Genomic DNA, 25,432 nt, shown 5'->3' on the forward strand with positions numbered 1-25,432 from the left:
CGGGCCGACAGGGCCAAACTTGCAGCCCTAGTAATATGTACTAAACAAGTTACCATGTCAGAACCTGATCTTGATGAAAGAGAGAAGCTGGCCTAAGTTTTTCTCAAAAATTAAAAAAAAGGATGAAGATTCTGTTATATGAAACATGCTTATCCAAAAAGGAAGAGCTTCAAATCCATATGAACTGAACAAAGTTCCCCGGTAACATACCAACCCATGTCGAGAAAGTATCAAATCCATATTAACTGCATACTGTATACACCAGACCAGTAACATTTTTTCAATTAGGCTGTTGGGTGGGGTAGGGTGGGAGGCTCAACGGGAAGAGGATTATACCATGAGGCAAGAAGGTGTTGACTATTTCAAATATACAACATAAATTCTGCCAATGCAATATAGTTGGATCCTAATGTAATGTCGATCCGAATGAATCAATCTTTCCATGGAGGCAAATCTTTGCCTACTACGCAAGAAAATAGCAGATTATAAATTCTGTCTTGGTCAGAATTGTATTTCTATTACTATGAAATTCACAAATGAAGTAGTTAAGGATGGAGTAATTATTAGACTTTGTGCAGTGATATATCTTGCATGTGTTTTAAGAATAAGAAGATCCTTTTCTTTTCGGATTGTCCAGAAATCCAACCAATCTTTAGCTGTATTTACATAACTACATGTTCTACATAATGCTGACCATTCTCTTTCAAATTACAATAAATTGAATGTTTATGCTAGTAAAAATTACAAGTTCATACATTGCCAGCAGAAGCAGTAACTCAGAAGAACCAACAGGTTCATCCTTCTTCTTCAGGCTCTTCCTCTTCTTGAAGAAGATTCTCTCTGTTGTCATGGGCCCAGAAACCACGGACATCTATAAGCATGCTGGCAACAGTCCCACCCTGTTTGCAAGCAAGGAGATCAGCCAGTGTAATCCTTAGTGGGTCTGATGGTTTCACCATATCCCAGATCTCATCCCTTACATCCTCGATACACAGCTCATAGTTTCCTCCCTCGATCCATTTTTGGTGCACATCTCTATTACAGAGCAAGAGAAGATATCTTATTTCAGGTAACTAAAAACAGATTTTTTCCCCTCACGAAAAGCAGAGGGTAAAAGGGAAGGGGGGGGGGGGGGGGAGGGGGAGGGGAGGGGAGGGGAGGAATGTAAATTCTCTACAAACAACAAGCGGTTTTGAAAGTTTTTAACAAACCCTCAGTGTCCTAATTTTGCACTTCATATATCCAGTAATTTTGAGACCTGTAGATCTGAGTCCAGAACTACACGCAGGAAATTACTAGGAATTAATTTAGGAAGACTGTATCAGGTAGCATCTCTGCTTTTGGATGCTCCTTTCTTTTCTTCCATTTTAAAGCTTCAAGTGAGAAAACCAAAACATACTCAAGCACATCAACAAGAAAGCCGGTAGAGAGCAAATTATGGCAGACCAACACCAAGGATGGTTCCATGATATTTATGCTTAAATTATCCTGTCATTCATTGAAAAATCTTACCTAAAAAGTGTATGGATATCAGCTGTCGTAAGAAACCCCCGTCCGTGAAGATCAAGACACCGAAACAAATATGTCAATCCTTCTGGTGTATCTTTGTTTTCCAGAGCCAGAACAAAGTCAAGAAAGCTCTCAAAATCCATTTCCCTGGAATTACCACCTCCGCTTTTCCCACGTCGGACATGTTCATCAAATGCTGTGAAGAGGTTAGGGAATGCAATCAATTCCTTAGTAGTATTGTAAAACAGGTATTTGCCCCCCCTCCAACCAACCCACCCACCCACTCCAAAACAGTTGATGAAATTTATGAGTTGAATCATAAGAAATACAACATAACTGAAAATTATTCGAGGTAAAACACTGTTAGAAATGATAAAACAAAGAGCCACAATCTAGTTAGCAAAGAAGCAACTCTCAAAAAAACCCGAGACAATCCACAGCAGACAATTATATCCTGAAAGTTGAATAAACTTCCTCCTTTCGTACCCCGCTCAACGAAAATTTCTGTCAGAGTCCCATCCGCATATTCTCGAAGCTCCTGCTTGCTCAAAGTCCCATTCATATCTTTATCTAGAGCCAGAAACATATCTGCAGGAAGATTAAGAGAAAGTTTGAGACTGCTTTCTTTTGCAACCCAAAATTCTTATATGAATGCAACACCATCAAGTAACCGACTCATGTTGCATTTGACCATATGCCAACCCATTTGTGGACAAGTACCCCAGAGAAACTATTCAAAAGGCAGGGTCCCATAAACAGTGAAGACATTGAATGCCCCCCCCCCCCCCACCCAACAACAAAAAACAAAAAGAGGAAATTTGTCAGCAAGTGAATTAGCTGAACACATTCTTCACAAGAAGAACCTCCCAATGAGGAAGAGTTATCTCTATAAGCTGCAAGAAAAGGCTTGAAGCCAAAAGATGACCATGTTGAAGTCACCTTCAATGAGGGACACACATATTAGTATTATTCATGCATAATAGCTGGTATAGCACACAAAAAATAATGCAACAATAAAATCAAATAAACACAAGCAGTTATTCCATGGACTAATAGAAAATCCAAACAACGTACCACATATCCGTTGTGCGGATGTCAAAGAAAACCAATTCTCGGCTTGCTCAGTATCAGTGACTTCTTCCTCACTTTCCTAAAAGATACAGAAGTTACACGTATCGGATCAGCTCCAAAAAGAACGAAAAAGTGGCAGTAAAAACTGCAATTTGAATATTTGATAATTTGCACTTCGTCTCGTATCAAATAGATATAAGCAGTTCATTCACTGGTTTAATCCAAAAACTTATTTTTCCTCTTTCTTTTTGGCTTTCATATTCACGATAACACCAGTTTATCAAACAAAAACTTTTAAGAAATGTATCTAGCTTATCAAAATATAACAGTCAGGCTGACTGGAAGTTACCTTCTCATGGAAGGTCAACAACAACAACAACAACAACAACAACCTCAGCCTTATCCCAACTTAATGGGGTCGGCTACATGGATCCAAACAAAGAAAGTAGGAAAAACTGAGGTCTAAACGAAAAGAAAGTGATAACGCTGAACACTAAAAAACTAAAATTAGATAAATGCTAATCCTATTTGTGCCTGTAAGAAGCTTTACACCACATGCCCTTGATCCCCTGACACTTAGAGGTGAGGGTCCATGATTTCTAAATAGGTTTTGCTATCTGTAGAACACCTCAAATTTTCTGATTTGAGAGAAAAAAAAAAAAACCCCAAGTTGTCCCCATCAAGGTTCAAAATTTCAATTTCGAGCCTGGTCGAAACCGAAATATTTTGTGAAACGTTAATATTTTGGTTCCACATTTTGGCCAAAAAACCAAAATGTGCATTTTAGTTGTCAAACAGTCAAATTATTCCCTGAAACTTCAAGGCAAGCCTATTTAAGTATGATTACACATATTCAAACCATTAGATTGTGTGGAGATTTGAGAATAATGGCTTGTGTCTTTATGATCACAGCCCCTCTTTATTTATAATAGATGAGAGAACATTGTAGAATAGGTACAAGGACAAAAATACCCCTAGGACATAAATACCCTTGAACCCATTTTACAACACTCCCTGATGCAGATGTCAAGCTGTTTGGCAAGAAATATGTCAAGGGCACTCATGGGAGAAGGGCTGGTTCACTTCACCAATCGGTGGACCAACCCATTGGGCCATAAGGCTAACCAATGGTGGTCCAACCTAATAGGGTAGAGATTTGCTGCCTTGCTGGGTCTTCCAAACCCAGATCATGGGGGCAATTTTGTCATTGTCTTTTAAAAGTCTTTAAGCTGCACTGATAGAGACAACTTAAAGGGTGGGGATCACAAGCTGTGAAGTTTAGCTGCACCTCTTAAGCCATCCAAGTGGGTCCCACAAGGAGAAGTGAAGACTTTAAAAGATCTAATTTAGTTTCTATTCTTATGCAGTATTTAGTTTCTAATTATGTTAAGTTTTTATTTCTTTTGTTACTTGAGGCCCATGTATGGCCCTCTATGTATTGTAAAGGGGCTTTTAAAAGCCTCCCCACAATTTAGTAGGTGAATGAAAATTGCTTTTTAGTTCTGAATTCTCCTTGCCCAGTTGAGTGACAATGAAGGGTTGAAGGAGCCTGGCTCAGCGAGAGCCTAATCCACCTATCCCATCTTCTATAGTCCTCTCTTCCTTGCCATCGATCTCTTGTACTGCTGTGTTACTGTGGTTACTATAACCATTGTGAAGAACATCCGAAGGCTGCTGCTGCTGTTCCCCAGTGCCCAAAGTATTGTTAATGTGGCTGCTGCTGCTGTACCCATCAATTGAAGACCTCTGCTGTTCCTGCGAGTTGTTTCTCTGCTGCAACATCAGAGTGGGATATCTCCACATTCCTTCATCAAAACCTGCAGAGTTTTGGAGCATCACCTCACACCATCACCCCCTCCATTCGAACCCCACTTCTACCCCATTCCATTGGCTGGAATCGTCCATATTCACAAACCTTCTATTTTCATTCCACCTTCATAACTTAAATTCCATCCATCAGAACTTCACCAAAATTGCAGCAAAGCCTTCCCTCAATAGGCCCTACACTCTATCCAAACTTGAGCCCCAACTGGTGGCTGGTTTGGTCTGCAGAATTTTAGTTTCTATTTTTGTGATGCTGCCATATCTTCCAATTCAACCATCAGATTCAAGTGAGACTTTCAGCAGAGCTTCTACTCCATACAAGCATCAATTGATCCAAGCTTGGTTGAGTTCCAATGGCTTGTTTGGTTTGATTTCCTAAACCTTCTAATTCTTCCCTTGTTTCTAGTTTGGATAAGTGGGTTTACTTGGGACTAAATTAACTTAAGTTAGTCTTACATTTCTACCCCTCCAGGTGGTGCATAAATATCAAACATGCCCAACTTGCTAACAATAGATAACAAAATTTTAATATTAATTCCCTTAGTAAAAATATCTGCAACCTGGTCCCCAGATTGAACAAAGGGATCCTTGCTCCAATTTTTCCTTGATGAAACGACGGATTGATTTCAACATGCTTGATACGATCGTGTGGAACTGGGTTGTGAACAATGCTTATTCTTGATTTGCTATCACAATACAGACGCATGGGCAGCTCAACAGGAACACACAAATCATGAAGGAGTCCTTGTAATCAAAGAATCTCACAAATACCGTGGGCCATAGCTCGGAATTCTACCTCTACACTGGATCGGGCAACAACAGCTTGCTTCATGTTCTGCCAAGTCACTACATTCCCACCAACAAAAGTACAATATCCAGAGGTAGACCTCCGGTCATCTGGACATCCTATCCAATCTGCATCAGTGTATGCCTCCACTCTCAAGTGACCCTGAGGAGAAAAAAGAACACCTTTCCTAGGAGAAGACTTCAACTATCAAAGTATTCTGTAAGCAGCCTCTTGATGAGTGGAATTAGAATCATGCATGTACTGACTTATCACACTAACTGCAAATGCTATATCAGGGTATGTGTGTATGATAAGTATATCAATCGACTAACTAGTCTTTGATAGCTGCCTTTGTCCACAGGATCCCCATCTTTATTCTTTAGGTGGGTATTAGGTTCCAAGGGAGTGTTTGCAGGCTTACATCCCAACATTCCTGTTTCAGACAAAAGGTCAAGTGTATATTTTTGTTGGGAGAGAAATATACCTTGAGCTGAATAAGCAACCTCAATCCCAAGAAAATATCTAAGTCTTCCCAGATCCTTGATTTCAAACTCAATTCCCAAATAGATCTTTAATTTATTTATTTCATCAACATCACTTCTAGTGACGACAATATCGTCCACATAAACGACCAATATTGTGATAAGCTGCCCTCTATTCTTGATAAGCAAAGTATGATCAGCAATTCAATATTACTTTGTTTATAGCCAATTGACACCATGGCTCTATGGAAATGACCAAACCAAGCTCTAGGTGATTGTTTTAGTGCATATAAAGCCTTCTTGAGATGACAAACCTTGCCCTGGGTTTCTTCAGCATCAAAACTAGGTGGAATGTCCATGTATACCTCCTCTTCAAGCTCCCCATGAAGAACAGCATTCTTCACATCTAGTTGTTGAAGATCCCATCCTTAATTAGCTGCACAAGAGATAATGACTGAGACAATGTTCATTTTTGCTACTGGAGCAAAGGTTTCTTGATAGTCAATTCTACGAGTCTAAGTGAATTCCTTAGCAACCAAACTTGCCTTAAATCTTTCCACTGTTCCATTAGCCTTATGTTTGACTACAAAGACCCACTTGCAGCCAACCGGTCTCTTTCCTAGAGGGAGACTCACCAAATCCCAAGTGTCATTTTTTCCCAGTGCCCTCATTTCTTCATTTCACCATCATATGGCAACAATAATCAGCATCAGGAAGGATGAGCATCACATAAATCCCATAACGCCCTCATGAAGAAGGATTTCTTCCCGAGTTGTAGTTTCCAATCCTCTCTTTTTTCAACCTTCAAAAACCTTCTTGTTTTTTTTTTTTTTAACGTTTCAGCAACCAAGGGTTTTCAAAGTTGTTTTTCTTTTTCTTCTTCTTCATAACTCAAAAAAATCTAGCACCCAAAACCTGGAACCAGTACCTGCAAGTAGAGAGATTGAGGATTTGACGAGCCCACAATAGATTCAGTCTCTATCATGGTGATGCTCTGTTTTATTTATAGAAGCATGACTCTTAGTAGGAATTCCTACTAAGAGTCAAAGTACAAACACAATAGAAATAGGAATAGGAAATAAAACTAGACACAAACTAGACTTAAGACCCAACTACTAACTAAACCAACTCATAATACACTAGGGACAAACCCTCTCAACGGACAGCCACTAACCACAATGCACCATTGTACATATCTTAACAGGGATAAAAGCTCGAAAAGAGTCGAAATTTCATCAAAATCTTCGAAATTTTGTTTAAATCTTGACATCCCTGTGTTTTGCTCTTTTTAGAGATCAATATACTTCTTTGAAATTTCGGTATTTGGACCGAAATTTCGAACTGCGGCCCTCATATAGATGACCAGTGCAACCAAACCCAGCAAATCAGATGGTATACAAGTTGCTTTTTTCCCTACTAACATAAGTATAGTTAGGATTCCTATAGCAGACCCCATTTGATTGGCAGAAAGCTTAGTTCAGGTGAGTCGAGTTTAGTTTGAATTTCGACAAAAAAAGTAATTAAGAGAAAGCACAGATCTTAGAGGCATTTACTGAATAACGCATATTTATTAACTTCTTATAGAAGATTGGGCATCAACTCAAGGAAAACCCACAAATATACTTCCGTCAAGAGGGGGCAACATGAAAACATCAAGAATATAGTTGCTAGTAGCTAACTACAAACTACCTGATGCAATTCCATAAGTTCCTGGAGGCAGTTACTAAGCAGCACCTTCTTTATGCATGCTTTACCTGTCAGAAAAGAAAAAAAAAAATCTACTCTTAAATATTTTAACAACCTGAAAGCAGACAAGTAGTGAACCTTTTTACACAAGAAAGGATCTCCCGAAGTACTATGGGTTATATGGTCCATGAAATGGCCAGAAAACATTTTACCAATCAATAGAAGTAAGTATGCCACCAATATTGTTTCCTTAAATAATAAATTGCATTTTAGTATGCCACCAATATTGTTTCCTTAAATAATAAATTGCATTTTAGAACTTCTTTGTAAGCATGCTTTTGGCCTCAAAATTCAAATATAAGATTTGCATTTCAGATATGTTGAGCAGAAGAACCCCACGTGTTCTTCTAATTAAAGAATATCAATATTTAACAATTAAAATATACATCAGATTTTAAATTCGGTTATTGTTAATTAGAATAAGAAATTAGAAACCCATCCCAATTGCAATCATAATTCAGACACAATGACAAACCTCGTCTGTGAGGATCACAGAAAAAAAAGAATTTATGGGCAGCTATGCGGCAGTACATTTGAACAAAACCCGCAGGCATATCACGTAACTGTGCCAGATTAGGGATAAGGCCTCTTATGTAGGCTTCCATTTCCTGAATAGAAGTGAAATAAATTAGTGTTGTTACAAAGTATAAATTTCAGTGAATAAGTTAAGCACATGAACAAGCACCCTTTGTACTTCAAGAAAGTAAAACTACAGAAGAGACCAAGATCAAAGGTGTAAGTAAACTGCAAAGATAGATATACATGAGGTTGGAGGAAACCGTCAGAATCTTCATCAAGCTCACTCATATCAATTCTTGCCTGAGTAAGTGAAACCTAACAAGAGCAATGAACAATAAGTAGTGGTAAATGACATTCTTACAGAAACATACAAGGGAAATAATCGCTCTTAAACAAAACATGCAGCACAATCTGTGAGTTCACAATAAGCCCATTCCTCTTCATGCATATGCCACAGAGGAAAGAGTTACAAGGCAGGAACTTGCCAGATGGAAGGAGACACAGGAGTGTGAGGTGTCAAAACACACTGACAGAAGGTTTACATTTAACTGGAAGATTAGGACAAGTCTAATGGAGCAGTAGAAACAGGAACTAATGTAGTTTTTCTCGACATAATATATCTTAGGACTTTTCCTGATGCAGAAGAATAATTTAATTAGTCCTTAAAGCATTAACCGATATTTCAAGTATTCAGTATATAGTTATCAAGGCGCCACCTTCAGTATATAGTTATCAAGGCGTCACTAGGCGTCCAGGCTCCCTTTGCTCGAAGGGCACCTTGCTTGTTGCTTTGGTTCCCCCCCCCCCTTCTTCTACCGCCTTGGATCGTCTAGCCGCCTTGACAACAATGTCAGTATATGAGGAAGTCAATGACAAAGCCTATACTCATCCTCCATACTCGGGTACAAAGGGCTCATGGTCAAACACAATTCTATTCCTCAGTCATGCAGAAACCAAGAATTAGCTTGAGAAATATATGGGAAAGTTAACAGGATTTTTCCAAAAACAAATATGTGGTTTCTAGGGAGTCTGATAATATGCTCACTCAAAAGCCTCGCATGACAAAAAATTGGTTAATGAATTTGAAGATGGAAAACAAACACCAACAAGAGATATTAATTAAAATAGCACCAAGGTGACAGATGCTGAAGACAGTCGAGAACAAACTTTATCTAGATGGTTCAATTCTAATAGAGGAAATTTGTACCATGAAAATGGAGTTATTTAAAGCACAACAGCAAGACCCACCGTGCGCATCACATAAAGGTAGAATGGGAGGATGGCAATTCTTCCAGACTCATCTTTCTCAAACTTCATGAAATTTGAAGGGCTGAAAAAACGTCGACATTTTGGGCCTATTTGATCTGTACATACAGATGCAATATGGCAGAAATCTTCATAGTTCATCTGCAACAAGGCAAAAAAGAATTGCATTAGTCAGAATGTTTAGACTCAACAAATTGAAGTGGGATTAAGACCAGAAGCTTTGAGAAAACATTTAATGACTCACAGGGGCCTGCCGGAGGGGGGAGGAACAAAACCAAAAAACAATAATAAAAATTTAAAGATCTGATTTCCAAGACCAGTCAAAAGAAACAGCAATCTGACTTATCACCCAAAAAAAAGGGGTACTCTGACAAGAAAAGTTTAAAGGCAGCATAATACCAAAATAGAAGTAGAACAAAGTGAAAGGGATATGTACCTTCTCAGCACCAGTGGCATCATCAATGACACAATTTTCTCTTAAGCAAACCCACATGGCATCTAGATCATCAGCATTGAGCAAAAGATCTGACTGCTTCTGCAAAAGTGTGGTGGGGAACTTGAATATAATTATCTTACTAAAACAATCAAGCATGCTAAGGAAAAACTGAAGGATAACGAGCACAAAGCACACAACAGGGCAGGCCCCAGTGAATGAACTAGTACACATACAATGGGAAAGAAAAATTGAGTTCAAGTTGTAATATAATGTAACAGAGAATGGGACACCACGACACAGCCCAGAACAACTAAGCATGAAAATCCCAAGCAAAGAACATTAACAGCATCAAGCAGTACAGGCAGCAAATATCAATCACATAAAGATACCTTCAGAAAACGGTACTTTGCCAGCCTTTGAACCCTGTGACTAATAGATCCTTCTTCAGGTTTCTGCAACATAGAAATACCCAAAAAAGTGAAAAAAACAAAACAAGAAATAAATAAATGATTTTGACATGTTCATGTGATTAGAATTTCAACTATGCAGTCAAGTAAAAAGCTGAAAACAAGAATTCCACAGATGCTATGTTCAGCATGAAAATCACAACTCCAGCAGAAAAATAGACAAAACTTTTTTCACAACCGAGTGACCACCCAATAGAGATCAACTCTATTTACACCTAAAATGCACTAGCTCATTTACACCATTAGAAGTGTAAGTCCTTCTTGCTCTTCAATTGTAACAAGCATGACACATTGGCCTTCCCTCTTGGAGCTTCAAAAGCTCAGGCATTCAGTCTCACTACATGGCTCCATGCCCCACTTGAAATGGGCAATCCAGCGCAAAACTGAAGGCACACCCAACAAGTCTTACCCAGCAGCAATTCCAGCCAATGAATAAGCACAGTCAGAAGGAACAGGCAAATCCAGAACTTCTGGTTGCCATACTTCGTCCCATAACTCTGGCAATTATTATATCATGAGCATGTGTGACTAATTCAATAAAGATAAAAGAGCCAACCACCCAAGTAAACAATTGTAGCGCATGCCTTTCTGTAGAAGCTTGGAATAGTGCCAGCTTCAGCATTCTTTTGTTGCTTTTCTTTAAAAATGTCAAGCAATATTCTCTTTGTTTCAAGCTCTGCCAGTCAAAGTGGTAATTTGTAAGATAAAGGAAAATATTTCCTATGATTAGGCAAAAATAAGCAATTAAATAAGAAGTGACCCCTCTAAAAGAGAGATCAGTTTTTTTACATGAACCCATCAAATGTCAGTAATATGCTTCATGGTGCAGACTCATCCCAGATGCATGTAGTGTTGAGGAACAAACATTTAAGGGGAAAAGGTAAATTGGGAGAGATTTCTCTGAGCAAGCAGCATAGGTTAGCACATCAATAAGCAACAAAACAGTTTTGTACAGAGGGGGCAGAGATGTCACTTCATGTGAGGAGGAGAGAGATAAAGAGATGGTGCTAGTGTACCCTCTATGGTTGGCTCAGAGAACCTCTTCCCAAATAAAATATCTTCTTTTTTATGCAGTTTTATACGCCTGTTGTATGTGTACTTAAGCATCAGTTAGGAATATGCCTAATACTTACATTATGTAATAAAGATTATTAGTATCTGATGTCTAGGCCAGGCCTAGTATTGACTTGGCATGGCAAAATAACAGTAAATGACTAGTCATCAAATAACCACAATAACTATACAGTACATTGGCATGAACATCAGTAGTCAACAACATCTTCAATGTTTCCTCCTTATCTTGAGGATGACACAAAGTTTAAGACTCCTGGTTAAAGTGAAAAAGAAAAAAATATGGAATAGATCAACCCTAGAATTCCTCGATCCTATTAATCAGCAAGACCCCAACCAGGCCATTATCAATACTCTATATCATTAATAAGATAAACACAGTCGCAGGTAGGACATCTACTCTTCTGCCATAATATCCTAAACAATATCTATGAAATCACAGACTTACAGTAGAAGCCATTGCCCCCAAAGACCACGAAACTATAATCAAAAGCTACCAACAATTGGATCGCCTAAGATTTGGGGAAAAAGCAACTAAAGTATCCAAAGGACTCTTGGTTGCCAGCACGAGAAAGGAAGATACCAATCAACCAAACTTAACCAAAGAAAGTCCCATTTTGAAATAACCATCCCTTCACTAGTGTTGCAGCCTACAGAGTTTACACAAGCTGCTACTCGGTTTCCAATAGAAGTTCAAACATTCTCTAGGAAAATTTCCCAATTAAACTTGCACGTAGAACAAGCACTTGGAACTCAAAAGTAACAGCAAAAGGTGGACCAAATTCATAAGTAAGCCGCTCTAGTTTACACAAGCTAGAATTCCAGTGAAGCATTTCACTAATTTTAATCAAGATTTATCACCAAGGGTAAGTAGAAATGAGTGATCAACAAACTATATAATTTAAAATTATCCGTGTGCTACCCATGAGAAAAATAAAATCAGCAATGTTGGAAAACAGACCCATCAGAGCTTCGGATCCCAGACCGGCGCCGGATCCAATGAACCTACGAAGGTTGCGAACCCACAACATTGAGGATGCTGGTGGGATCTTCCTTGGCACTGCTTCGTGACCTTCTCCATCGCTGGAACCGCTGTACATGTTTTCTCTCCCGTCTTCTCCGATAGTCTTCAAAGTATCCTTAATATTCAACAGCAACCGAATTCAGGAAAAAACCCTCGAACCAGGAACATTACCGATACAAAACCCTAGTTCTCATTATCCGGTTTACACGAGCTTCTTCGCTTGAGAAGCTTTAGAACTGACAGCTCTTACTGCCGGAACCCGGAAGAATGCACACGGAACAGCAGGAGAGAGAAAAAATAAAATAAGGGAAAGAGATCGCGGCCTGGGCCTTTAGAGACGAACTTATGTTCGTCAGATTGACATATATAGTATGAATCAGGTAAGATTCGAATCCAACGTTCAAAACGTCGTTTGTACGGAAAACTGTCTTACAACATCTCACTGATTTTTCCCCCTCCTTACAAACTCTTGTTGGTACTCGCTAATAAGGGTGTCAATTGGGTACGAAACCAGATATTCGGTTTGGATTCGGTTCGATTCCAAGTAGTGGTAGTGGGATCTAGATCTGGACTAAGTTTCGGAACGGTTCTAGAATTGAATACTCTATTTGTTCTTGAACGGTTTCGATTCGGATCTGGTTAAAATCCGGTTGTTGGATTCGGTTCTTATCTGGTTATTACATTTGGTTACTATATCCAATTTAAATTCAGTTATGCCATTTGGTTCTCGTTCGGTTCTGATATTCACGAGACAAATCAATGTTTGCTTCTTCATAAGAAACTCGCAAAAAACTACTCAATTGACACCCTTAGTTTGCGGCAGATCTTTTGTTTGCAGTTTGCTTACCCCAGGGAAGATGGAGCGGTAAAGACTAAAGAGAAAGAAGTGAGAATTGCGGGGTTAAGTTAACCACGTAACCATCAATTATAGTCTTTTAAACCTAATAAAATATTAAGGTTTTATGTTAATTTTTAAGGCGGGTATTCAGTCCGGATTTGGATAGATCCGCCAGATAGGTGGGTAGATCCAGATCCGATCCGAACCAAACTATAAAGACATTTTCAGATCCAGGACTTAACCATATTAAATTCGGTCCAGATCGGAACCGGGTATTCGGTCCGATCCAGATTTGGTACTTGGTTACTCATTGACAACCTTACTCGCTAGGGGCATCAAGTGGTCGGTTTGGGCCTGCATTTGCTTTGTTCGGTTCGGGTTTACATTTGCTTGTAACTGAGTGTAAGTCTGTTGATTCTCTCGGATTCATTACCACTGGGATTAAAACCGTGGGATTTGGGCCGATCCGGATGGACTATCCTTGTATGAATAGTATCCTAATAGGGGTCGTGCTCATGGTTTGAGGAATCAGTATCAAATCGACAAAATTGCCCGTATTGGATTGTTATCAATCAAGGATGATCCAAATTCTGGGGTGATTCAGTATTAATCGATTAGTACAGATGAAGGGTGTTGTTGCGTCAAGAACTGGAGTGGTCGACCTCCTCAGGTCGGTCCTACACATAAAGCAATTAGCAAGAGAGTGACCGAGCTGAGCAGGCAGAAGACACTCTGATGCCTAAGCCAGTGCTCTTAGCAACAGATAATCGAGAATGAATTCAGATGATCTAGTCGTGTAGGTTACCAAGGTATTTATAGACTTCATAGAGAGAGAGAGAGAGAGAGAGAGAGAGAGAGAGAGAGAGAGAGTGTGTGTCCTAGCGGATGAGGAATCTTCTGCGTAATCTCAGATTGCGTGGAGCCATTATTGGGATAAGGACCCCGAATGCCACGTTGGCATGGACGAAGTTAAAGGGCGATAGTTTAGGAGACGTTAAGCGCCTTTCGCGGGATATGCGGGGATGGTTTTTCTGAGTTAGCCCTACGTGTGTTCGGCTCGAATAATTTGTGTCGTTCTCATTTGTACCAAGCATGTAGACTCGAGTCGTCCTTATTATTGGTGTAGATGGATTCTCTTGATCAATCATGCATCGGCTTATTCTTGTATCATCATCGACTGGCCGACTCGTAAGGGTTAGTTCGTCTTTGCCTGTACCACGAACTCACTTATATTAACACAACTCCGATCTTTGGTATGCTCGGAATTCAGGTTCGGTACTCAGGATTTGCCCAAAGTGCCATGTGAACCTCTGATTGGTCTGTTGATAAATGACTCATCATGTGAAGAGGCAAAAAAATGGAATTTTGAATGAAAATCAAGGGTAAATCTGTCCGATCCAAGCTGATCCAAGGTGATCTGGATCAATAACGATCGAGGTTGATCCCTTATCCAATACCAATTCCGAAAACCCTCGTCATGATCAACTAGCATCCGGATCTCAATTCTAAGTTTTTAAGCCTTGATTGCTAGTCCCCAACTCATAAAAAGGTCTATTTGGTTGGATACTTGGATGTAAAGATTGTAACTTAATGTGAAGTATTTTATCAAGGGAGTGTTTCAATAGCACCTCTATTTTTTGTTAAATTTGTTTTGGGTAAACAAATAGCATCTCTATTGATGTATTTAGAATTTAACATCTTCGTTTAATTGCCCCGTGTAAAATGAATATATTTTACATAAGAATTGCAACAAATGACTTTCAACTTTTTGAAAATCTTTTTTTACACCTATATTAAATAACTTTTAGGAATAAATCAAATGACAAAAAATCAGGGTTACAAATCTAGTGATACAATAAGAAAATCTCTCTTTTGTTAAAGAATATCAATAACCAAAAGTAAAACGGTACATATTCAATATTATAATAATGAGACGTGCATGCTTCTCACACCCTCTGACATTCTCCCCTTTCTTCTTTGGATCAAGATCTTCTACAGCATAGGCTGCTCGTCTTGCTGTGCTGCGCAGACACAAGGTGGCGCACATTGATCACCTTACCCCTACCCGAGCGCTTGCCCGAACGGGTGTAAGGCTATCATTGCGTGCGACCCTGTATCTGCACAACACAGGTAGGGCAGGGCAGTGCGCCAACCCCATCCGCCCCCACCCCCTGCAACAACCCAACCAAGCAACCACTATGCCCCGCTCTCCCCTTCTTCCCCCTCCTTTGTTCTTTGCCTAGAACCTCATGTCCTCCCTGTTGGTCAAACAACGGTCCAGGGATCAAACCATGGTTCCGTAGGGAAACCAATTATAAACCAATTAGGGTATTGCACGCCCTGGGTTATCCCATGGTGTCCCATGGGTGCCCCATTTTAATTTTAGGGTGTCCCATGGTTTCCCATGGGAATCCTGGTGCATCCCTATTAGGGTTTCTCCTTCCCTATTGCGTCCCATAAAATTATTTATCACAATAGGGACGGAGAAATTCGTCTCTAGTCCATCATATAGCAAGAGGGATCCATCCCATACTCGAATGCGCAGTAGAAATTAATCGATTCGAGTTTTTTTCGCATCCCATAAATATTAATAATCAATGAACAGAAGGAATTAATAAAGAACCGCTAACCTGGTGAGCCTCAAGTGTTGCTCCTCCAATAGACAGTGGTTCTTCCTCCAATGAGCGCTCCAAGCAAACAGATCCGAACCTCCAATGGTGCTACCAAGGTTCTACACGCCAATCCCAGATGCCCTCAAACTCCTCAGCACAGATCTAGGGTTTCACAAACCCTAACTCTCAAACACAGGTGAGAGAAGCAAGAAGAAGAAGAGAGATCACAAGAGGGAGAGAGAGAAACCAAAAACATAGGAGAGAGAGTGTCTGCTCCAAAAATGTGGAGAGTTTCTCCCTTCTACGTTTTATGGTCCCCTATTTATAATAATAGGGTTTAATTAAATCCTAGATAGATTTAATAGAGCCCTAGTGAGAGTTTGACTCTCTCTCTCTCAGTCTGGCAGTTCTATTTAAACTCAAAGTGCTACACAGGTGAAGAAGCAGAATCTAATAGGAAAAGTATTAATTAGATTCTTTATTTAATTATTAATGGATAATTATAATTAGCACCAAATCCATTAATTAAATAAAGAGCCAATTAAATTAAAAAATTCCAAATAACTCCCTATATGATAACAATTTATCATATACAACCCCCCCACTAATCAACACCATCATTATGGAATCTAGGGCATGTACACATGTACTACCAAACCCCAATCCATAGTACATGTCCATATAAGAGCGTCTGTGCATCCGATCGGGTCCCGCAAAACTCGATAAAACACTTTATTTGAAATAACTATAAATAATGTATCATTTTATGTAAAATAAATTTTGCAAAATCATTTCCAAAACGGTACTGGATCTAGATTCTGATTCGACCATGCACAGACAGTCTCTATCTTGGTGTTCCCCAATCGGGCAGTGGTGACCGTGTTGGATAACTCCTTCACTCACAAAGTGTTCACGCATTCCCAGAACACCGACTTTGACTCGCTTGAGTCTCAGTCATTGATGAACCAAAGAATGCGATCACACTTTGCAGTGACAAGGTTCCCTCAGGTACAGGGTGTCGGTGACACATGTCTATCCCTTCCTACATCGCGGAATACATGAGGGAATCAACAAAGTAGATTCTTCGCCAATGCACACATCAAACATGTGAGCACTCGCATTCGCACCTCGACATCACATGTCTAGGCATACCCAATGCGACGACCATATGATAAGGGTGCCCAACCCAAACCCTAGTCGTGACTACCATTTTAAGTATAACTTACGGACACATAATGCTCAAAAAGTTTATATCGCATGTGACAGTATTAAACTAAAATGTATAAATGTTCAATACAAAGGTGAATCGGGTTAAACCGGACCGAACCGGGTTTGATGGACACTCACTTGTCCAACAATCTCCCACTTGTACATCAAAGCCAATTCCCCATACATTTTAAACCCATGCCCTCCATGTGTTTCTCAAACACTCCTGGTGACAAACCCTTTGTCATGGCATCAGACACATTTTCAGTTGTATCCACTTTGGAGATACTCACGTCACCCTACTGGATAATCTCTCTGATGAGGCGATACTTCCGCTACACGTGCTTGTTCCTTTGATGAGCCCTAGGCTCCTTAGCTTGTACAATGACCCCTCTGTTGTCACATAACAGGGGAATGGGGCCCTTGACAAGATCAGGGACTACTCTAGAAATGTTAGGAACTTCCTAACCCAAACACCTTATTAGCCGCATCACATGATACAAGGTGTTCATAAAAATAGGGATCGGCTGTAGATTTCTATTTTGTTACTCCTCTATACAATGGCACCTCCACTCATTAGACTCGCAACGACTCACAATACCTACTGTATAGCAAATGTCTGGCCTCGTACGCAACATAGCGTACATTAGACTTCCTACTGCTGAGGCATAGGGAATTCTCTTCATCTCTTCAATGTCCGTCTGAGACTGAGGATATTGAGATCTGGAAAGACTGACTCCATGCCTGAAGGGAACACTTCCCCTCTTGGAGTTCTCCATACTAAATCTGGCCAGGACTTTGTCTATATAGGTAGCCTGTGATAAGCCTAGCATCCTTTTCTGGCGATCTCTTACGAGTTTGATCCCAACGATATAGCTAGCTTCACCAAGGTATTTCATCGAAAATGTTGTGGATAACCACTGTTTTACCCATGAAAGAAAACCTACATCGTTACCAATCAGCAATATGTCATCAACGTATAAAATAAGAAAACATACTGCCCTCCCACTGATCTTCTTGTAAACGCATGGTTCATCCAAGTTTTGATCAAAATCAAACGATTTAATTGATTGATCAAACCTGATGTTCCAGCTCCTGGAAGCCTGCTTCAGCCCAAAAATGGACCTCTGCAATTTGCACACCTTTCTTTCTTCCTCCAAGGAAGAGAACCCCTCTGGCTATTCCATGTAGATTTCCTCTTGAAGGAACCCATTTAGAAATGCAGTCTGCACATCCATCTGCCAGATCTCATAATCAAAGTGTGCTGCGATAGCCAATAAAATCCTGATGAATTTCATCATCGCTACTGGTGAAAAGGTTTCCTCATAGTCTGTACCCTCTTTCTGGGTATAACCCTCTGCCCCCAGTCTCGCTTTGAATCTCTCGACCTTTCCATCTGCGCCATTCTTCCTCTTGAAGATCCATTTACATCCAATCGACTTGACGCCAAGTGGTGGATCGACTAGAGTCCAGACCTTGTTGGAATGCATCGAATCGATTTCAGAGCGCATTGCTTTCAGCCACCTAGTGGCATCAACATCCTTTAGAGCCTCAGAGTATGTCATCGGATCATCATTCGATTCAACCGATACCATGTGGAACTCTTCCACTATTTCCTCTTCGGTTAGAAGAGTTAGCCTGGTGGGTGGTCTAATAGTCCTCCCACTGCTTCGAGGCTCCTTAGGTGTTGGTATTTCAGCGGGTATGTTAGTTGGTCTCACTTCTGGAAGTGACGTTTCTGAGCCATCTGATAACTCTTTTATGACTACTGGTTCGGACCTTTGGGTCATCATTTCTTCCTCCAAAAATGTGACATGTTTACTTACAATGACCTTTTGGTCAACTGGGTCATAGAAATAATAGTCTATCGTGCCTTTGGGATAGCCTAAGAAATAGCATCTCGAAGTCCTGGATTCTAACTTGTCTATCTGTTGCTTTCGCACATGTGCTATGCAACCCCATACCCTAAGGTGTTGAATACTGGGCTTTCACCCTTTCCACAACTCAAAGGGTGTCTTGGTTACAGACTTAGATGGAACCCTATTCAAGATATATATCGCCGTCTCTAAAGCGTACCCCCAGAAAGAAAGAGGCAGCTCACTATAAGTGAGCATCATCCTGACCATATCCAATAGGGTCCGATTACGTCGTTCGGATACACCATTTTGTTGTGGTGTGCCTAGATTAGTTAGCTGACTAACTATCCCCTGGGATATGAGATGTTCTTTAAACTCATCCGATAGATACTCCCCTCTACGATCTGATCGTAAAGATTTGATGCGTTTATCGAGCTGTCTTTCGACATCGGCTGGAATTCTTTGAATTTATCAAAGGCTTCCGATTTCCTATGCATCAAGTATATGTAACCATATCTAGAGTGATCATCGGTGAACGTGATAAAGTACTCATACCCATATCTTGCTTGTATGTTTATGGGTCCACACACGTCAGTGTGTATCAACTCCAACAGATCTGTGGCTCTAGCACCTTTATTGCTAAAGGGTTTCTTGGTCATTTTACCCTGAAGGCATGACTCACAGGTGGGGAATGGTTCCACCCTCAGACTCTCTAAGGGCCCATCCCTCACCAATCTACTGATTCGGTCCATATTAATGTGACCCAATCTTAGATGCCACAGATATGTTGAGTTCACTGGAGCTGCTTTCCGTTTCAAATCAACATTTGAAACAACATTCGTTCTAATAGGGCAATCTAGAAAATACAAACCAATTTGCATATATCCGGATGCCACAAAGGAATTATTAAAACGAATAATCAATTTAGAATTAAAGGAAAAACTATATCCGTCCAAAAACAAGTTTTGAAACTGAAATTATCTTCCTCTTGAAAGATGGTACATAATAGCAATCCTTTAAAATTAAACTAGCAGAACTAAAATTTAAAATAAAAGTTCCTACAGCCAACGCCATGGTCTCAGCTCTAGTGCCCATCCGAAGACGCACTTCATTTCTTTCCAGGTTCCTTGTCTCCTTGAACCCCTGCAAATCATTGCAAATGTGAACAGTGGATCCACTATCCACCAACCAAGAATTGGTCGGTTCAAAAGACAAATTAGACTTATAAAGAACGTGAACATCACATGTACCTTCTTTAGCAGTCTCTGTTTCATCTGGCTTCTTGTCTTTCAAAGTTGCCAGGTAAGCACGACAGTTTCTTTTCCAGTGACCCTCCTTCTTGCAATAGAAGCACTTGCTTTTGCCTTTATTGTCAGACTTCCCACCCTTGGCTTTCAAGGTCTTACCCTTACTTCCCTTTTTCTTCTTCTTCCCATTTGAAGAAGGCTTTGCCTTAGTTGCATTGACCTCAGCCTTGTCCTTTTTCAAGGACGCTTCAGCCTCTACCAGTGCATTAGCAAGCTCGGTGAGCTCCATCTCCTTCTCGGACATCTTGTAGGACATCCTAAAAGGTGCGTAGGTAGAAGTGAGTGACGCTAAGATCACATCAGTCTTGTATCGCAGGCTGAAATCAGTCTCCATGGATTCCAGTTTTTCAAACAGATTGATCATTTTCATTACATGATCCATCACTGGAGTCCCCTGAGACATCTTGGAGTTATGGATTTTGACTCACCGCATCAGAATGTGCGTGTGTCAATTGCCTATTGAACAATGCAGCAAGCTTATCCATTTTACCCCCAGCAGTGCGTATATCCTTGACTGAGTCTACAACTGATTTTTTCAACGATCCTAGGATATAGAGTGATGCCTTGGAATCTCTCATGAGGAACCCTTGCATCTCTTCATTTGCCTCAAAATCGTTCGGGTCGGGTTGAGGAGGAACTTGTTCATCTAGAACAGTGTACAGTCCTTCAGCAACCAGGAGCAACTTAATGCTCCGGTACCAATCGACATAGTTTGTACCATTAAGTTTGTATTCGCTAATGAGTGTTAACAGGTTGGAATTAACGGCAGCCATTGTATATTAATCTACACATGCACAAGTAAATAACCACATGCTAATTAATGACCATTGAAAATAATAAGTTGAGCACATACACATCAATGGTCTTTCATGATTTGGGTTTCCCTCATAACCCAAAAGATGAATTGGATACCTACAACCCTTGCATGCATAACTTACCCTGTCGGGAGTCATTATACACACCATGGTAGTGTGGACTAAGCTGTCCGCCTTATGGGCTTCCAATATTTTCGGCCACCTGGTTGTCATGTCCAGATCCTGTCGGCTGACATACACCCAAGTCATGTACTTACCTATTGCATTAGTTAGAATCATAGAATCATGAAAGATGGCCCACTGTCGCGGTGCCCTCTCACTATCTATACCCTAACGTATCTAGATGGAGGTAAATATAGATAAATGCGTGACAGAGGTCCTGGCAATGTCCTGTCGGCTTATGCGGGGTCATGTCACACATTTTCTATATTTATCTTCAATAGGAGGCCATGGACATGTCTACTGATTAAGACTAGTCCATAGCATACATGTATTGTGAATAAAGAGGGATTAATTAACTCTCACATACATGGATAGATTTAAACAACATAATTAATCAACATTAATTAAAAGTGATTATGGGATGGCGGCATTTTTATCAGAAGTAATTAAAGAACCCTCCCAATAAAAATAAAACTAATAACTTTGGGTGCATTTATCATGCCATGGATGCCATGCCTCGATCATCTCCTCCGCCCGATCACATCTTCAAAGTAGGTGACTTGCATCTCCATAAGCTTTGAGCGCCACATGTGGATCACCATCTACATGCCCTAGGAGTCCTAACTCCTCTAAAATTCCAATGAAAACCTAGAAAAATTCTATACACTTTCCTTTCCATAATAATAAAGAAACCCCGCATGGAGAAACCAACCCACCATTTGGGTTACCCATGGGGTGTAGTACATTTGTTTATAAAAAAGAAAGGGGGAGAGAGAGAAAGAGAGAGAAGCATCACATCCACCCATAACCCCATGTATCACATACATAAACAATCCATCCATTAATTAGAATGCCATTCCCATAATCACATCATAATATAATTTCATACATGGGCATTAAAGCAAGTGAACCAAAAATTAAAACATGGATTCCTTCAATTATTGAACCACCACATCGCATGTGATATCATGTATCCAAGCCCATAAAATTAAAATCTCATTTTAATTACAAGTGGGTAAAGAGGGAATCTCTTCACCTATCATCATCCTCCAAAAACAAAACCAAATAATAAAATTCTGTTCTGAAAAATCTGTTTTTTTTTTTTTTTTTTTGTTAAACTGGAGGGAAAACAAGGGGGGGTGCATGCAGCCCACTTGCGCAGGCTGCAGGCACTCCCTGCGCAGCCTTTAGGCACAGGGCCCACGGGCAGTAGCCTTGGGCTGCGGGCCTGCAGGTTGCTGTTCGTGGGCCCGCAGCCCTCAAGCTTGCTGCCCACAGACAGCAGCCCACAAGGGGATGCGCACAAGGGTAGGTTCATGGGGAAGGGCGTGCGCAGAGGCTTGGCAGCGTGCACCCCCCCAGATTTAGAACATGATTAAAAAATTTTATAATAAAAATTAGTAATCACAACCTAATTGGATACATGTTTCAATAATTGGAATAAACAAAACAAACCAAATCCATCATCACATGGGTAGGGTGTTACACTAACAACCTTGTAACTACCCATGTGCACATGGGAAGGTTGTTACAACAACTATATCCTAACCACCCATGTGCCAACTTGCATCCCACTCATGATAATCATATTAACCATTAATTATCTAATATTCATGGGTGGGAAAAGTGGCTCTGATACCACACTGTTGGTCAAACAACGGTCCAGGGATCAAACCATGGTTCCGTAGGGAAACCAATTATAAACCAATTAGGGTATTACACGCCCTGGGTTATCCCATGGTGTCCCATGGGTGCCCCATTTTAATTTTAGGGTGTCCCATGGTTTCCCATGGGAACCCTGGTGCATCCCTATTAAGGTTTCTCCTTCCCTATTGCGTCCCATAAAATTATTTATCACAATAGGGACGGAGAAATTCGTCTCTAGTCCATCATATGGCAAGAGGGATCCATCCCATACTCGAATGCGCAGCGAAAATTAATCGATTCGAGTTTCTTTCGCATCCCATAAATATTAATAATCAATGAATATAAAGAATTAATAAAGAACTGCTAACCTGGTGAGCCTCAAGTGTTGCTCCTCCAATAGACAGTGGTTCTTCCTCCAATGAGCGCTCCAAGCAAACAGATCTGAACCTCCAATGGTGCTACCAAGGTTCTACACGCCAATCCCAGATGCCCTCAAACTCCTCAGCACAGATCTAGGGTTTCACAAACCCTAACTCTCAAACACAGGTGAGAGAAGCAAGAAGAAGAAGAGAGATCACAAGAGGGAGAGAGAGAAACCAAAAATGTAGGAGAGAGAGTGTCTGCTCCAAAAACGTGGAGAGCTTCTCCCTTCTGCATTTTATGGTCCCCTATTTATAATAATAGGGTTTAATTAAATCCTAGATAGATTTAATAGAGCCCTAGTGAGAGTCGACTCTCTCTCTCTCGATCGGCGATTCTGTTTAAACTCAAAGTGCTACACAGGTGAAGAAGCAGAATCTAATAGGGAAAGTATTAATTAGATTCTTTATTTAATTATTAATGGATAATTACAATTAGCACCAAATCCATTAATTAAATAAAGAGCCAATTAAATTAAAAAATTCCAAATAACTCCCTATATGATAACAATTTATCATATACAACCCCCCCACTAATCAACACCATCATTATGGAATCTAGGGCATGTACACATGTACTGCCAAACCCCAATCCATAGTACATGTCCATATAAGAGCGTCTGTGCATCCGTGATGGGTCTTAGAAACTCAATAAAACATTTTAAAAATGTTATAAATAATGTAGCATTTTATAGCAAATAAAGCATAGGGCCAATGAGAGCGTGTGCAAGGGCATCAACATTGATGTAATTATTTTATTTCACAAGGGTGGGATGATAATTTTGAACGCTCTTGTGGCCCCTCTGTGTTGGCGTGCGGGAAAGCATCAACAACGGTTGGATTTCCGCTTTTCACGGGGGTGGGGCAGTCATTTTGCATCCCTTTTTGTCTAACCACACTATCTTTTAGGGTTCTTTTTTCCATATAACAACGAGGATCGAGTTTTCCTTCACACGGGTTGAAGAGATAAAGAATCTCTTAATCCACAGGATCTGATCCTTTTAAAAGGACCTTCCACAATAGAGAGCTTCTCTCCAAGAATGGAAATCATAACATGTCCATCACCCATTGGCATTCTAGGTATAACATATTCATTTCCATCTCCCCCAGTATAACTCTCTCTTGAGTTAATCAATAATCCATTGTTTGTGGCTTTACTCTTCTCGGTAATATTGTGTAATTCATTGTGTTTCTGGCCCCATTGTAAGTTCTATGATAGATTTGTATTTTTGAGAAGAAAAATGATTGCAAAAATTTTCTGAATTTGTTGCTAATTTAATCTTCTTTTCCTCTTTCATTTTAAGCCAACCTTTTATAGGGTCTATAGGAAGGAATCAACAGAAGGGTTCCAATCAATACCTTTTATGGTAGAACTTTTTAGTGTCATGTTATGGATGGATTATGCCTTCCTCTAGCCTAATAGAAGCTGCTTACATAACAATGAACCTCATATATGCACCCAAAGGGGCTAAGGTTGGTAACTCTGTTTCATTATATAGACTTCCAAAACCACATTATAAGTTGACTTCAAGCTTGTAGGATGTAATCCTTTCCAAAACCTTGTATTGTTTCATTGACATCTTCGTCTATACCTCCTCCTTTAGTGGGTTTGTTTTGTTTCAACAAAATATGAATGTTTTTCCACATTCCCCAGACCTTCACAGTGAAGTTGATCCTATTGTTCAACATAGGAGTGTTCGCGCCGGAATTCTCTGTCAGTGTATTGACTGCTCCTCTTAGTATCATGGTAATGCTTAACACCAAAACCCATAACAGTACCTTAATCAAGAAAGAATATTTTGTCCAATTATCTTTTCTTTTGGGTGTTGCAGAGACTAGTCATTAGAACAAAGAGCATCCAATTTACGCCAGTCTCTTTGTCCTTCTTCCTCACTCTCTGTGCTGTCATGTGATTTCTATATTGCAGTAAGTCTGCTCAAGTTCTATTACTGTTGCTTAGTATCTGCCCCAAAATCATCTTTGTATCTTCATGCAGACTTTGCTAATTTTACCTGTTTGATTATTGGTTACCAAACATACTTGGATTTAGATTTGTAACTACTCAAATGATCCTCTATCTGGGTTACAAGGATGCAAAGAAGGCCTTGTGTTAGAGCTGAAGCTGTACAAATTGGATCTCAAGACTTACCAAGATGAGTATCAAGAAAAAACAGTAGAGACTGACAGACCTCGGCATTCATGAAAAATCCATTGAGCCAGGTGACTTAAACATGTGAGAGACTGTATGGGAAGAGATTAGCCAACATATATAAAGGAAACATCAATCAATGAGGAAAGCAAGAGCTGATTTTGAGGTGGTTGAGCTAGATTTATTGATGGGGGACATCAGGGGAGAGTAATTCTCTGT

The 25,432-nt window shown here is 40.1% G+C and overlaps 2 protein-coding genes and 1 non-coding gene across 4 annotated transcripts; 1 reads left to right on the forward strand and 2 right to left on the reverse strand.

The window, feature by feature from the left end:
• Positions 1–611: 611 nt before the first annotated feature.
• LOC122669260 (probable serine/threonine-protein phosphatase 2A regulatory subunit B'' subunit TON2) lies at positions 612–12,460 on the reverse strand. 2 transcript variants are annotated; one of them, XM_043865984.1, is made up of 12 exons: positions 12,140–12,460; positions 10,692–10,783; positions 10,030–10,092; positions 9,641–9,739; positions 9,187–9,345; positions 8,182–8,253; positions 7,895–8,027; positions 7,363–7,427; positions 2,584–2,659; positions 1,996–2,097; positions 1,513–1,705; positions 612–1,035 (listed from the first exon to the last, which is right to left on the reverse strand). In XM_043865984.1, exons 1-12 carry the CDS (start codon positions 12,276–12,278, stop codon positions 795–797), a joined length of 1,434 nt encoding a protein of 477 aa, XP_043721919.1. In that variant the 5' UTR covers positions 12,279–12,460; the 3' UTR covers positions 612–794. The 2 variants fall into 2 exon arrangements, with proteins under 2 accessions (XP_043721919.1, XP_043721920.1); XM_043865985.1 differs by having other exon boundaries at positions 10,664–10,783; positions 12,140–12,278.
• LOC122670166 lies at positions 1,235–1,353 on the reverse strand. Its single transcript, XR_006334143.1, has one exon. It is a non-coding gene; the product is annotated as a small nucleolar RNA snoR104 (small nucleolar RNA).
• Positions 12,461–24,202: 11,742 nt separating the features above from the next.
• Positions 24,203–24,977, forward strand: LOC122668485 (bidirectional sugar transporter SWEET14-like; the record flags this gene model as incomplete). The annotated part of the gene is given in 5 exon segments (XM_043865043.1): positions 24,203–24,271; positions 24,369–24,478; positions 24,669–24,675; positions 24,719–24,811; positions 24,897–24,977. Coding segments are annotated over 5 exon segments (360 nt in total), but the record flags the coding sequence as incomplete, so codon positions are not given.
• Positions 24,978–25,432: the final 455 nt, after the last annotated feature.

This window comes from Telopea speciosissima, chromosome 7 (genome assembly GCF_018873765.1).
Source record: "Telopea speciosissima isolate NSW1024214 ecotype Mountain lineage chromosome 7, Tspe_v1, whole genome shotgun sequence".
Classification (NCBI taxonomy): Eukaryota; Viridiplantae; Streptophyta; class Magnoliopsida; order Proteales; family Proteaceae; genus Telopea; species Telopea speciosissima.

Excerpts from the sequence above, each read along its gene's own strand:
- LOC122669260 (XM_043865984.1), bottom strand. The coding sequence starts at position 12,278 with ATGTACAGCGGTTCCAGCGATGGAGAAGGTCACGAAGCAGTGCCAAGG. Across the intron at positions 9,346-9,640 it reads ATGCCACTGGTGCTGAGAAG|ATGAACTATGAAGATTTCTG; the intron begins GTACATATCCCT and ends GCCTTGTTGCAG. Across the intron at positions 2,098-2,583 it reads ATCCGCACAACGGATATGTG|ATATGTTTCTGGCTCTAGAT; the intron begins GTACGTTGTTTG and ends ATCTTCCTGCAG.